Consider the following 14795-nt stretch of genomic DNA (forward strand, 5'->3'; position numbering starts at 1 on the left):
ACCAGCTGTGTATCTGGGTATCAACATACCAATTAAATGCAAGCTGTCGAAACCTGAATCAATATCAACTCGTAAAATATACAATAAAATCCAGTCTAACCAGTCTCCACAATCAAACTGGTTCCATATACATAAATCGACGTGACTATTATCCCTATTAGGGCGCAATTAATAAAACCTTACGACAGGTGGGAAGTTGATTCCTTTTAGGCATTTACGGGCCTAGCCTACGCTGCGTGTTTCACTTACAGGTTTCCTTGTACGAATATACGCATTATGCAAGGTGTACCTGTACCTTATAAAAGCGGCTTGGATGCCATCGCGTTCAATAAACCAAACTGGTTTCATCCAGAACTTCCCGGTTCAAGATTATCTAGCACAACTCTTTACAGTTACGCCCCTAAACTTTATAAGCTTTTATAAGTTCCCTGAAGCTACTAATAAATTATAATTAGATTAATTCTATGAAGAGAACGTTAGATCGAATTATAAATATGATCACAGGTTAGCTATGACACTGTAAATATGATCTACCTCCTTCCCATATTTATCGCCATATACATACATAGTCTATATTCTTGTGGTTTTTATGTAACGGATGACTAAGCATTCTTGACACATTACTATGGAGTTGTGGTGAACGTATCCGCTTTATGAATAGAGAAGGTGATAATGGGATCATGGTCACGTAAAATTGCGTAACAATTGATGGCACCTATTCATCGTCAGTCATCCATTGTGTAATAATTGTTGGCCTTGCAACCCTTCGAATGTTTTGCAAAATTTGTTTATTCATTTGAAATTGCCATTGTAATGTCTATTTTGTATTGTTGAGTGCGAGATCGAAATTATGGTCTACTTATGTACAGCTGGTTCAACGTTACCTGGAGTGTTTCCACTTGAATATAAACAATAGTTGTAATAAACTATATCCTAAAAAAGATTATCTTATTATAAAGGAGATATTCCGATGTCATGTTGTTTTGTACTACGACGTAATACCAGACATATTTTCATGATTTTGTGTATTATTAGATAGCAAATTTAAAGAATCATTTTAAATTTAGAGTTCGTTTGTTTTGAAAGTTTCAGATGTGAAATCTTACATTACTTATAGATCAAATCATAAAATATACGTCAAATTTTAAGTTTAAGTTAAATCATAAATCGTATACTGATGAAAAAATTACTATATTTTAAATTTGCAAATATTATCAGACTAAAGAAAAAAAGAAAGTAATTTGTTTGAAGTACCGCCCACTGCAAGTATTTATAAAAACATACCCGGCACTTAATCCTATTGTTGTTGTTATTAATGGTCTCTAGTGGATTAACACCAGTTAATATTGTACCTAGACAAAAGCATTATAGTATCTTTGTCTTGTCCTTATATCAACTATGTCGACGGTAAGAATGCACTTTAATTATACGACTGCGGGAGGTTTATGTTTTTCAAGTGTAAGTATGTATGTACGTCCGTTTATTTTTCGCGCTCTACAGCCTAAACGGCTAGATGGAATTTGACATATGAGGTGTCGTTAGGTTCGTCTTGATTGTGGGAGTGTCATAGGCTATACAAATTAATCAAAATAGTGAGCTGTGAATATTTTTTTATCTTTCCAGCTAAATATGTTTGCAGTAGGGTATTTTTTTAAAAATAATTTTTAGATTTCTTTTACAACTGCCTCGAAAGCATTTGGAGAAGTTGAATTCCTGTTCTATGGGTAAATGTAAAATTTCCCTACCCGTATACAACTTTCTAGATTGTGTAAGATTTTGTTGAGACCATGAATGGTGATTGTGTGTTTCATTTCTATTTGATAGTGTAAACGGTATCTTACAACGAAGCGAAAACCTGCAATATACAATACACACACAAATACACTATAGGCGTATAAATGCACTAATAGATGTCTACTGGCTGCAGAAAGAGGCTTCTTACCTTGACATACTTCTTTCTCTCCTGTCTAGAATAGTATTATCGAATGGTCATACTACTAATGCACCGCTAACGTAACTAATATAGTTTATATTATAGTATTATAGTATAGTTGTTAGTAGTCAGAAAAACTATACGTACGCCAGTATGTTCGTTGACACCGACGATAACAGCGGTGTACCACTGCGTGGCTCCGGCTGCCCTGTACACTTGAGCACGGCATCCCCCCAGTACTGAGGGGGTTGTGGTCAGAATCCGCTGCCCATCCTGTGTAGTTCGCCATTCAGATGCCTCAGTGGATAAAGCTGATAGCGTAGCTGGATCGATCCCAGCTTCTGCACCCCCTAAACGCCCGTCCCATTCCTGCGAAACAGACCAAAAATTAAAAGTAATGAAAATTGACTTAGCTTACTTTACCGAACCCAAACATTTAACAAGTAATACCAGAACGTATTCGAAACATGAATTTACTAATATAAGAAAAACCTTTGTACAAACGTTAGTTCGTTACGAAATACAAAAATTAATTTAGCAGCAATTCGGCTTAAAACTTTTAAAATTAATTTCATGTTCTATTTGAAACATCGCTCAATTTCTATAAAATTATAGAGTAAATTGAGAATTGATTGAAAAAGGTGCAGTGAAAGTAATAAAACTTTCAAACAAAACAAACAGTCTTCGAACGCATTTCTAAATGAAAAAATCGACAGCAGATAAAAAAGTTCAGATTAGTTTTTTGACCTGTGTAAAAAACTTACAAATTAAGTAGTTACACACCGCCTAGCTGAAGGTTTGTTTGCCATTCACAGAACTAACGATAAGGTGGGAAAAACGTGTAATATCATTAGAACACGCGTGGAATAAACAACCTTGCTCTTTCATTAAAAACGCGAACGAGCATGAAATATTATCGAAGCCGCTCGTGCAACATGATGTTATTGTAATCATAATTAACAAGGAATGGTTGCTAATACAGTAATAACACAACATGTATTTATAAACATATCCGTTTTCACGACCCTATTCCTATTATGAAGTTGATTTGCATACTAGATTATCAAATGCCTACACAGATCAAACATTAACACAAGTTGCCCACGTACGTAGTGCTAAGTGTAGTAATAATTTTACCGTATATAGGAACTAGTTGTGCTTATGTAACATGTAGAGTGCAGCGCACACAGCGAAGGAGTATTTATGTCAATGTTACATTGCACTCGCACACAAAGGAGGTGGAACTCACACCTGAACGCTTGCATACAGCCATAGAGGCCTGTGGTCGGCGACAGACGTATCCGGTGCGTTGAACTCGTCCCCCCGTTCATCTCCCCCTAGCCATTATACAAGTATCTATCTATAGATAGCAGTTTGCTAACTGACGTTGGCCCGTTCAGGGTCAGTGTGTGTGGAATCTGTTTGCTCATGTGCTTTTACGTACAACCAGGCATTACTTTACGATAATGCCAATGACAGTTATCAGTAACTTCCATGTTACACCTTTCTGTGTAGATATTTTGTTTATTAGAGCTAACAATATAACCAATAGAGATAACAATATAAATTGTAATAGGCAGTCAATTAAAAATTGTTGAAGATAATTTGTATCAAAATCTTCAAACGTTTTGAGCTAAATCAATATTGCCACCTGCAAATCCAAAATACACCAATCCGAATACGCTGCAGATTCTTTAAGCTACAATAAATAAAAAAAAGGAAAAAAAACTATTCCAAGAGGGATATTAAGCTTTTGCGCTCTTTCCTTTATGAAAAATTCTCACATAGTGTAAGTAGTCAAAGGATGAACCTGAGTATCGCAGACTATTTCGACAAAATTCAGTCAAACTGAATCACATACAATTTTATCAAAACCAATACCAAAATTATGAAACTTTTTACCTAATTTACCACGACATGAATTTGAATCACGTGACGTAGAAGTAACTATTCCGCTTTTAAACATAATACTGTGAAAGACATTGCAATGCAAATTACCCGTAGGTAAATTAAAGTTACAAACTGTATTCGAGAACAATTTTAAGACGAACAACAGAATAACCTCGACTGAAATCGATACCATGCCCTTAACATTTCACGGCCAGAACGTTTTCTCTCTGTTTGTGTACGAGTCACGCTCAGATGAGACTGATTCAGCAAGTCTTTGAGGTTACGCAACTAATACTCAACGATTGCTACAAGTTATGTTTCTGTTCGTAGATGACGAATACTATGTTTGGGAGGATTATGGCTCGGTGATTAATAATCGTCGCGGTAAATGAATTGAGAGAGGGATTAGTTTTGTTTTTGATGACGGTGGTGTTGTACGTTCGCTAAATGCTGGTAATTTCGTCATATTCAGGCATTTTCGTTGCTTGCCAACCTGCTTAACAATATTAAAAAACTGACATCAAATTATGTCAAATTTTCAATTGGTATCATAATCGTATTATATTAATTTGACACAGGAAGCCAAAACTAGAGAAAAAAGCGTTCCATTATTATTGGAAGCCAAGATCTACTTCGGATAACTAGCCAGAATCACCATTTGGCAATTGCAAGGAATGACTGGCAACTAACTCCGTCATTAAATAAGATTACGCAAGTCCGAAGCTATAGTTCCTCATAACAAAGAAGTTACGTCAATGGAGCAAAGGGTACTGTCTAGCCCTAATTGAAGTGAGTCTGGCAACCGGGAAGCTATTACGGTTGACATACATTCAAGCCTCTACCATTAATTTCATTTAATTGCACCTTCGTTTAAACAAATATTTTTATGCTGTAGACATACAATCTACCCATATATTCTATTTTAGTTGTAGTGGAACAATAGAAAATTTTTTGATTGTAAGCAGCAATACAAAGGCAATCACTACCATGTCTAATTGTAGCTCTCTATTGAAATATATATGTTTTTAACATGTTTCAAATTTAACAGTTGTTTGCTAGCCTAAAACTTTATTTTATTTCTTTACATGTACTCTCTCACACTCTTTTGGTACAGCCACATTTAAGATGATTTCAATATTTATTCAACTAAACTTTTAAGGTTCTAAACGTATGTTTCATCATTATATTATTTATCTAGTGTTATGTGAGTCGACGAGCCGTGGTCGTTAACAGGGAAGCCATTACGGCTGGCACACATTCAGCCCTCTCATTCAATTTCCTGGGAGTTCGTGATAGCAGTTCTGATGTGATAACTAGTCGGGTTTTAGATGCGAGTAATTCAATATCAGACTGACTGAGGACGCGTTGATCTTATGTCAGTTCATTCTGCAATATCACCGTTTTAATATAATAAAACAGTTTTAATATAATCTCACTTGCCAAAAATTAACTCCCTCTACATTTAGTCTCCGTTGTTCCTTGTAGCTCAAGTACCACTACGTACGTTCGTGACTTAAATTCGTTCCACCGGCAATCGAACACGAAATCTTTCGTACAATTCAGAGTCTATAAACCTGAGCCATTGACGAACTCTATTTTAATTTATCAATTGAATTAATGAAAATAGAGACCAAACGAAACTAATTCGCTAAGAACACCAATGAAAATTGTTGCCAAAACAAAAGCACATAAGCACATTTATCAGCGTCTTATCTGAAACTTTGCGTAATTAATGATACGAATCGGTTACAATTTCACATTAAAACAACAACATTTATAACAAGTCTTAAATATTACTTTGCATATGTATCTCTTATAAATATTTTTTAATAAATAGTAAGATTGATCGTTTAGAATGTTGTAATTTAGTTTATTATTTCAATCTTGTAATTCTCTGCTACTTATCACTTCTATCAAAACTAAAACATCATTTTGCTCACAATATGTAACAAATCTAGATGTAAACAAAGCGTTCATGTGCATAATTTGCACACATTACCTAAGGTATCCTGAAGCGGTACAAACAAGCTCATTACTGGGTGGTTAGAGAATTCTTAGAACAAACCTGCTAGGCAGGATATTTGATATACTTGTCAAGTCTACATGACTCGTGGGAAAGTACTAGAATTATAGAATCGTATTGAAGTAAGCGATTTCTCGTGTGCTCTCCGATATACAATGTTTTGTTGCAGCAAAAAAATATGAAGAAATAAATGTTATATTCGAAGGGGAAACTAAAGAGAAAGAACTCTCTCAGATAGAACGCAAAGGCATCAAGAAAACTTTAACTAACCGTATAAAATGCAAAATTTTCCTACTTTCAAAGCGAACAACCCAACAAAGGTAGGCAATAAAAAGAGCAACACATAAACAGCAGTAAAAAAGAGATAAATTTTCGCAAGTAGCTTGGAAAGTATCCGGCAGTCATAAAGAAAAGGTTCTAAATTCTTACACTGGGAGTTAAACCCTGTCCATCAAGCAAGATGAAACGTCTAGTGTGCAGACTGCAGCAAACACGTAAGCATAGCTATACATAAATTGGGCTTTTGTGTAGCTTGTACAGTATGTGTAGATCTCCTTTTCGCTTTACCTAACAAAGCTATTTATATAGGAATACCGAAACAGTACACAAGCCCCTAGGCAAGCATGTAGAGTTATATATATACATATATCTACGTTTTGAGCTCCTAATTCAACTTTGCAGACAATTTAGTGAATATGCTCAAGAATTTTTTTTTATAACGTAAAGTTCTCAAAGTACACTAGTTTACTAACAATTTGTGAACAACATTACTTCGAAAAGAAATGGTATCACAAATGGACCCAAAAAGCGGTGGTAGCCCCGGGGGAGAACATTTGCTCCTCATTTAAGAGGCCGACAGTTCGAATCTCTGTAGCGGCATGTACCTATGACTTTAATTTCTAAATTACTGAAAATGCGATTTCTTCCAGACAACCTTAGGATGGAGAGAGATTAAACATGAATAAAAGCGGGGCTGCCAGATATAAATAATTACAAATACACAGACATATAGAAGTATTAAACAACACATATTATGCTTACATGCATAATGAAGTGATAATATACATAACATTAGATTACTAGGTTAGACAATCCAAAGTTAAAAAAAGGCGCAGAACGCCCATCAAAGAATTTAATTTTAAAACACTACCTAGTAGTAATATTGTTATGTAACCGACATTTGAAAGTGTACCAAAAAATAAACAACGACTCGACTGTCAATAAATACATTTCTACTCCACAAAGAAACGTTAAACGAATGTCCTCAATAAAACATAGAGTGCGGTCAAACATTGTTTGTGCATAACTCAAGCCTATATCAATGCCACGTTTCCCCCACCCACTCTAGAGCCAGTAGAGTGGGGTAAACCGGACACTGAAGTAAGTTAACTGAAGCAAACTTTACTCGTTTAAATTTTGTGGTAACGAACGGTTCCCGAGTTGCGTGCATGCTGACGAAGAAGTTTAAGAACCTCCGATAAACTTCCATTGCAGACTAATTGAGATTTCTATACATAATATTGAGTAGCAGTAGAGATCCTTATGAAAGGTTCGTCTAAGCCACCACCTTACCTATTTCTGCCGCCAAGCAGTAATGGGAGCATTAAAACTGCATCTAAAACCATGTCGATGATGTATTTGATATTAAATTTAATTTGTTTAATTATTCTATGTTTTTAAGTTGCCTTTTGTTTATTTTAATGTGTGTAAACATATTGAATTATCTAAGCGAATATTATAATTGTAAAATATGGACTGTAGTTGTGTGAGAATAAATGATTTTTGATTTGATTTGATTAGTGCGTTCCGGTTTTGAAGGGTAAGGGTGCTGGTGAAATTACATGCACATTTTCAACTTATGTCTCAGGGTGACGGGCGCAGAAACAGTGCACCTCAGATCTTTGCGATTTAAAGCTCTGAATGGCACTGCTACTGTTATGGACAGGCATGTCGCTTACCATCAGGCGTACGATTTGTTCGTCCCACCACTTAGTATCATAGGTATCGGTAGGTCAAACCATTAGGCTACCACGGCTTCTTGAACGGGACATAGCACCTTAACAAATGTTATTATCTTGCGTAACTAGATATTTTTCCTTGGTAGCATAGTAACTAGTACATAATATGTATTATACACATTAATAACTTTCCTTGAAAGATCATTGTTCACTTAAACAGAAATAGACAAAGATGTCAAAATAAACCAAACTTTAACAACTACTATGAATAAAACTGCATAAAATAAAACAAAATTATTCATTTTGACATGTTAGGAGAGAATATTTCACAATTCTTTTGTATTTGTAATAGATGGCGAATCTATTAATCTATTAATTGTAATCTTTACCCTTTAGAATAAAGAATATAAAATAATTGTAATATTTATAATTATACAAATATCTAATTTTGAATTAAGAATACATAACAACATTAATAAAATAATTTGATAAAATTACTTTCCATTTCTATTCAATCAAAATAAAGACGCTTTCTACTACCATTATTCATCATCATCATCATCATATCAGCCGGAAGACATCCACTGCTGAACACTGGCCTCCTCCAAAGATTGCCAGACTAGCCGGTCTTATGTGACGTGCATCCTCTCGACCCCCTTACCAGGTCATCCATCCATCTACTAGGGGGCCGTCCCACTGAACGCCTTCCGGTTCGTGGTCTCCATTCGAGAACCTTTCTGCCCCAACAGCCGTCAGTTCTACGAGCTATGTGCCCTGCCTACTGCCACTTCAATTTGCTAATCCTTTAAGCTATGTCGTTGACTTTCGTTCTTCTACGGATCTCCTCATTTCTGAATCGATCACGTAGAGAAATGCCGAGCTCTCCATAGCTCGTTGAGAAACTGAACTTTTTTTTGAGGCCCATAGTCAGTGATCAGTGATCACGTCTCAGAGCCGTAGCTCATCGCTATCATATTACGCTACCATAACACCATTATTAAAAGTACCTAAATATATAAAAAAGTAAAAAGAGAAATAAAATAATAAGATATATAAAAGCAATACGTCGAGTACTACGGAGAAAATAATTTAATACAAACAATGTCAATCGCCTTGAGGGGCTTGTTAAATAATTTTAATTACCTCCAAATGTAAATTAACGAAAATTACCTTTGATTAACGCAGATCACAAATAGCTCTTTAAAAAAATCATAAGAAAAACTGTACAAGTACTTATATTACACAAGCACCCCCTCTTGGATTCTTAGTACAGGAAATTCTTGATTGTTATTATTACAACACGACTAGCACATTATTATTACAATGTGTCTGGATTGAGAAATCATGGATCACACCTCGTTCCTAAAACTAATGAAAATATTTGTGCAACACAAATTAATACATATGTATTTTTCACCGGCAGATTTCTACAAAAGTAACATCAATCACGATTGTGTTGCGTTACAAATTAAAGTTATAAAACGAAATCGTATTTAGTATTGAAGTTGTAGCCTGTAATGTAGTCAAATCAAAAAGTGACAATAAAATTGCTTTCCGCCAAAGTCGATCAATCATATCATTTCCACGCGCACGAGGTGGGTCGGGCTCACCAAAAATAGCACGACATTCAGCAATAACAACAGCTACCACCTGGTTTGGAATACGTATATAATAAAGGGGAGGTGCGGGCGGAACGCGCGAGGAAAATCAATAAAGCGGGCGACGAGCATCAAAACATACTTCTCCCTCTCCCGCTGCCATCACCCCTTAAAGCCTCCCCGTCTCCCGGGGAAACCCTCCCCCTTGTTTGGCAGACACCGTCCTTGATCTCCCTACTTCGCCCGGGCGTAACTTTGGATAAACACCCGTATCGTCTCAGTCGAAATTGGGTCGGATGCGTTTGGGTTTCTCACTTCGACTCCTTATATCGATTCAGCGAACTCTCTTCCATCGACTAAGTAATAAGATTGAAAATGTTGAAAGCAATGTTCTAATCATACTAACTTTGGCAGTAAAATTTATAGAGGTGATAACAATCCGCGTAAAGACAGAAATGAGCACTTTCGCATTCATTCAAACATCATTGGTTTAAAATAACGAAGTCTTTTCTTTCTTTAACAATAACAACATACATATTTTATTCACTCAGATATCGTATTTCTTTGTTCTCGTCACATCGATCTTTTGAAAACACGCCTTCAGGCTTTCACGAAAAAAACAAAATGCTAGCAAAGAACTTCTAAGAAAAAACCAAACAAATATACGCAGGGAGAAGGATTAAATCTTCCACGTGCCTGCCGATAAGTCTTTACTTAGCTCATTGTGTTCTCTAAAGGAATTCATAAGTAGATACAAATGTTACATATATTTTGGACTTCGTTTTAGTGAATAGTTGACAACACTGTTGTCTAACCCTAAAGAACAAAATGTTAAACCTTTGCAGATGTGAAATAATTTTATCCAGCTCGTTTCGAAAATAGCAGACAAAGATAGAAGCGTACTTTTGGCAATTAGTGCCATTTGGCAATTTAACTGCCTCCGTGGCCGAACGGTTACCATGCCGGACTGCCACGCAGAGGTCCCAGGTTCGATTCCCGGGCCGGGAGAAATGTTTGTATGGCTTACATTTATTTCTCTCGTGAGTTTGGGTGTAATTTGTGGTTGTCTATGTGTGTGTCCATGGCATCCGCGACACAGGGTTTCCGTAGTGCGGGGCTATGTTGAGTGTGTGCGTTATTTATTTAAAAAAAAATTACTATTATATACATTTTCAGGAAAAGACAACTTCGAGGTCCTTTTCAAAAATCCAATACCGGTCCAAAGGTACAAAAATACAAATAAAAAAATATCGACTCTTCATACGATAGCATCATGCAATTGTATGAAGCGTCGATATTTTTTGGCATATTTCAAAAATCTACAAAAAAAAAGGTAAAAATATATACTTTTTTATTAAGTAATGGTAGTACGCACTATTCTCAACCACATTAAAAGCGCCATAACATTTCGGATAATAACACAATAAGGTTATATAACAGAACTAGAGCATGAGTCAGTTTAATGGAATAGAAATGGCGGTGGTATTAAGCAGTGATTCATTCACCTCACGTCCGCGACTCGAGACTCGTAAGTGTGGATCGTAAACTAAATGATTTCAAATGTACACAAAGAAAGTTTATTCACAATGTTGTCGTTCTTATGTATATGCAATATATAAGATACCTTGCCTCAGAAACGACAAATCAGTTGATGATGATGAACATTTTCTATGGAACAGGTTTCAAGTCGTGATTCGAATACAAAAGATGAAAAAACCCATATTAATTAATACTTTCAACTCTCAAAACAGCTGACACTGAAGTAGCACCTGATATATGTTTCATACGTCGGTATCAGGTGTAACTATTAAATACTAGCGTGTAAATGATTTTAGTACTCAGAGCACGTTTTAGTTTGACTATAAACATATAGACCAAAAATAGGGCAGGGAAAGGTTGCGACATTTAGCTACACAGAGCATATTAGTGTATTTTTATTTATATAATTAGACAAAAGGTCGTTTTATAACTATCTACACACTATAAAGTGCATTTCTTGATGATGTCTTCACTGTAATAATATGATGGTAATATTACGACAACTAATAGTATAAAATAGGTAAATGAAAATCCGTTGAGAACAGAAGGAGTTGACGGGGAAAGGAAACTTGTGGCATTACTTCATTCAAACTTTATGGTAAACAACCGCACGTAATAACAATTGATTCTGTAAATAAATATTTTAATCTGTATTTAAACTGTTAAAACTATTGCGTGTTACTTTGAACAAAGTTGGCGTAGGAAATCTCAATAACCTTCTCAAAAGTACGAGTCCAAATAAATGGTCTTAGATAGTAAAATACATAATAAACAAAAGGAGTCTAGGCGTTTTCTTCAGTGCGTCAGTAAATTGTAGAAATCGCCGCAAAATTTTTGGACTCTCAACAATTTCTTCAATTTCTTCTATTGTCAATACCCAAAAATAGTGAAGGCTGATCAGAACACATGGAAGGCAACGAAATTACATAGTTAAAATTCGGTAAGTAATGGACTCCTGAATATGTTGTGAATATTTTTTTCTATAACATAGCTTCAAATATCGTTAATAACGCCACTGTTTCGTTATTCCACCAGCTGCGTCCGAGATTCATTAAAGAACCCAAATCCAATTCACAATTTCTTTTCCATCTTATCGTACAGTCAAGAGCACATGAAGCTTGACACTTTGGACCTCTCTTATAGCGTCATAGAGTCAAATTTAATTTTTACGAGTGGATTCAATTATTTGTATACGACGAAGTAAAACATATGCGGGAATTAAATATGGTTTCCTTGGGGAAAGTCATACCATATCCTGTGTGGATATAACACATAATGAAATTTCAAGTGTTTTTTTTTAAACCTGTGTATTCGTTGTTACAGAAAAAATCACAATAGATTCGTCACGAGTAAAGTTGTGTTACAATAGAAAGAGACAGTGGTACTTAATATGGATTTTAAGGCTTTCTTGGTTATTCACTAAATGATTATAACTAAAATCAGTTCCAATCCAATTTGAACAAAAGTGTACAAAGCTGTTTGGTTAAAATTCTAAAGCAATCACTCAATAAATCGAATAAGTAACACTTTCACATATATTTCGAAGATTTCGACTTGATATTTCATCACTTTTTCCAACAATATTCATTTGAATAGCATCGCAAAATCGTATTTGAAAAATGGTAGTCCAAAGATGAAGTTATTTTTCAACTATACAACTATAATTTGTCTAAGGTTGCATAGTGCTGTACGAAAAAACATTCGGTTCATTTAATTAAAGTTTTTGTAATCGATTAGGAAATGAATATTTCTATCGCAATCGAACGAGTATCTAAGTGTAAGGATTTGGAGAAGGATTTAAAATTAAATTTACGGAAATTTTAAATATGCTTATATAGGTTATGTAAGGAAAACCGCTAGTATGACTCAATTGAACAAATCGATTCATTTAATTAATTAATCGACTAGTAGTTGGCATTACGAGTACAATTGGCCACCACTAAACCGTCTATGGTCGGGTCAGTGACTTGTTTGTTTACTTTTTGTTCAAAATAGATTGAAACAAGGTATAATTACAGATTCTTATCACGGTATGAGTTCTTTTTGTTTTCGAAACATCGAGAAAACCAAACGAACAATACCGTGGTAAGAAACCAGTAATTCCGAATAATTATTTAGTGGTACTTAATGTTCGAGTTTGTTTAATCAATATAGTTTTACGAGTTATCCCTTAGTTTAATTAATATGTATTTATTTATTGCATATTATATTGCACATTTGTAATTGTAAGTAAGTAATAAATACATACGTCGCAAAATAAAGTACAAGATGACGCCTCTTAAGTGCACATATTAGCGGAGAGTCGCACGCTGTTACATTGTAAGTACTTATAAAAATATTATATTTAATATATTGATATAGTTATTATAAAATTTAATAAAGTTCTTACCAGTGATCACAAAGTATTTAAAATTAGTCTGTTATAATAATAATAATAATTTATTTATTTTGGGAGTAGCAAATAAACTATGTTAGTAAATTATTTTAAACAAAGATCGCGTAAATTCCATGAGGTTCCTTATGGGATGTCCCTCCTCTTTCTCAGCAATCATTTTCTGATGCTACTGTTACGAAGTCTGTTTAAAAGAGAAGCTATTTTTTCCGTAGTATGGTAGAAAAGGAGTCTGTCCGCACTTCCGCAAACATTGCAGACGCACTACAGAACTTCGGCAGCCGCAACAGCATCCTAAAAGCATTGTTGTATTTGGTGCGGAGAGCAATGTACGGCTTTTGTGTATGTCGGTACCACAGGCTACCCGCGTAAAAAGAAGAACAGTAAGCCTTGAAAAAAGTTATCTTAGCTGCAGCGGAGCGTCGAGCAAACCTGTGAACCAACATATTAGCCCTTACTGACAAAGCTCTACGCTCCCTCTCCATGTCATCATCGTCTCTGAGATCAGGCTTAATTAAATCTAATTCTAAATCTATATCTCATTAGTCTATATGATATCAGTAGGGCTAGCACGATAGGGCGCGACTTGCGCGAAAGCGAAATAAAGCGCGAGATACGAGAGAGGTTTTTCTCGCATAGACATCTCGCGCTAGTCGCACCCAATCGTGTTAGCCCTACAAGCAGTAACATACATAGTAATTGTCCGCTTTCGCACAAATGGAGATGACTTACAATTTTGAAGCAAAAATGTTATTTACATAATTCGATTCAAAATTTCATGTTCTACGCTTTGGAAAGTAAATAATTAATTTTGATTAAAATTGTAAGTTACGTCTATTTGTGTTATATAAGAGATCAAATGGCACTTGTAAGTCTTACCTGATAGGGTTGCAAACTGGCGTAGTCGAGAAACTGAAGGTGCTGGTCGTGAAGGAACTCGACCGGTTGCGCGTCCGCCTGCAGCGTCACGTCAGCTGCCAGCGGCGTAAACGTCTGGGGAATTGAAAGGAGCTGATAATCTTCTGTAAACTTAATTCCCGTCGTGTTAATGTTGCGTGACGTAAAAAACAATCCTTAGGTTCTGCTAACAGAACTTTAGTTACAGTGAACATTACGAACTCACAATTTTCAATTCCATCCATTGACGGAATTGTACTACAACACGTACAAAGGGAGTAAAGCAATAAGTACAACTCTAAAGTAATAATTATAACTTTTTTTATTGAATAAAAAACCGACCTCAAAAGTCCGTGAAATTATATAAATTTGCCATGTTTTATTGAAATCGGCTACCGGAAATGCGCGAAAGTAGATTCTTCCCCTAGTTTGCCACTGTTAGAACTGGAATATTTTCTTCAAATTTAAATGGGACCAACGCTAAGATACCTGACAATGCACTCCATCAGCAATTGTCATGATGGAGCGCATTGTCGGTCATAGACACCGGACAGTCTTTCCAACA

The 14795-nt window shown here is 35.4% G+C and overlaps 1 protein-coding gene across 2 annotated transcripts in view; it reads right to left on the reverse strand.

Moving 5' to 3' along the window:
- Nucleotides 1-14795, reverse strand: part of LOC113229599 (lysine-specific demethylase 3A-like) — a 221191-nt gene that overhangs the window by 135430 nt on the left and 70966 nt on the right. For both annotated transcript variants that reach the window (XM_026463254.1, XM_026463253.1), the window contains exons 3-4: nt 14213-14326; nt 2081-2302 (exon numbers count right to left, since the gene is read on the reverse strand). In XM_026463254.1, the coding sequence (XP_026319039.1) occupies nt 2081-2302; nt 14213-14326 (336 nt within the window). The remainder of the gene's footprint in view (nt 1-2080; nt 2303-14212; nt 14327-14795) is intronic.

Source organism: Hyposmocoma kahamanoa, unplaced genomic scaffold (assembly GCF_003589595.1).
Source record: "Hyposmocoma kahamanoa isolate Upper Pololo Valley unplaced genomic scaffold, ASM358959v1 62, whole genome shotgun sequence".
NCBI lineage: Eukaryota > Metazoa > Arthropoda > Insecta > Lepidoptera > Cosmopterigidae > Hyposmocoma > Hyposmocoma kahamanoa.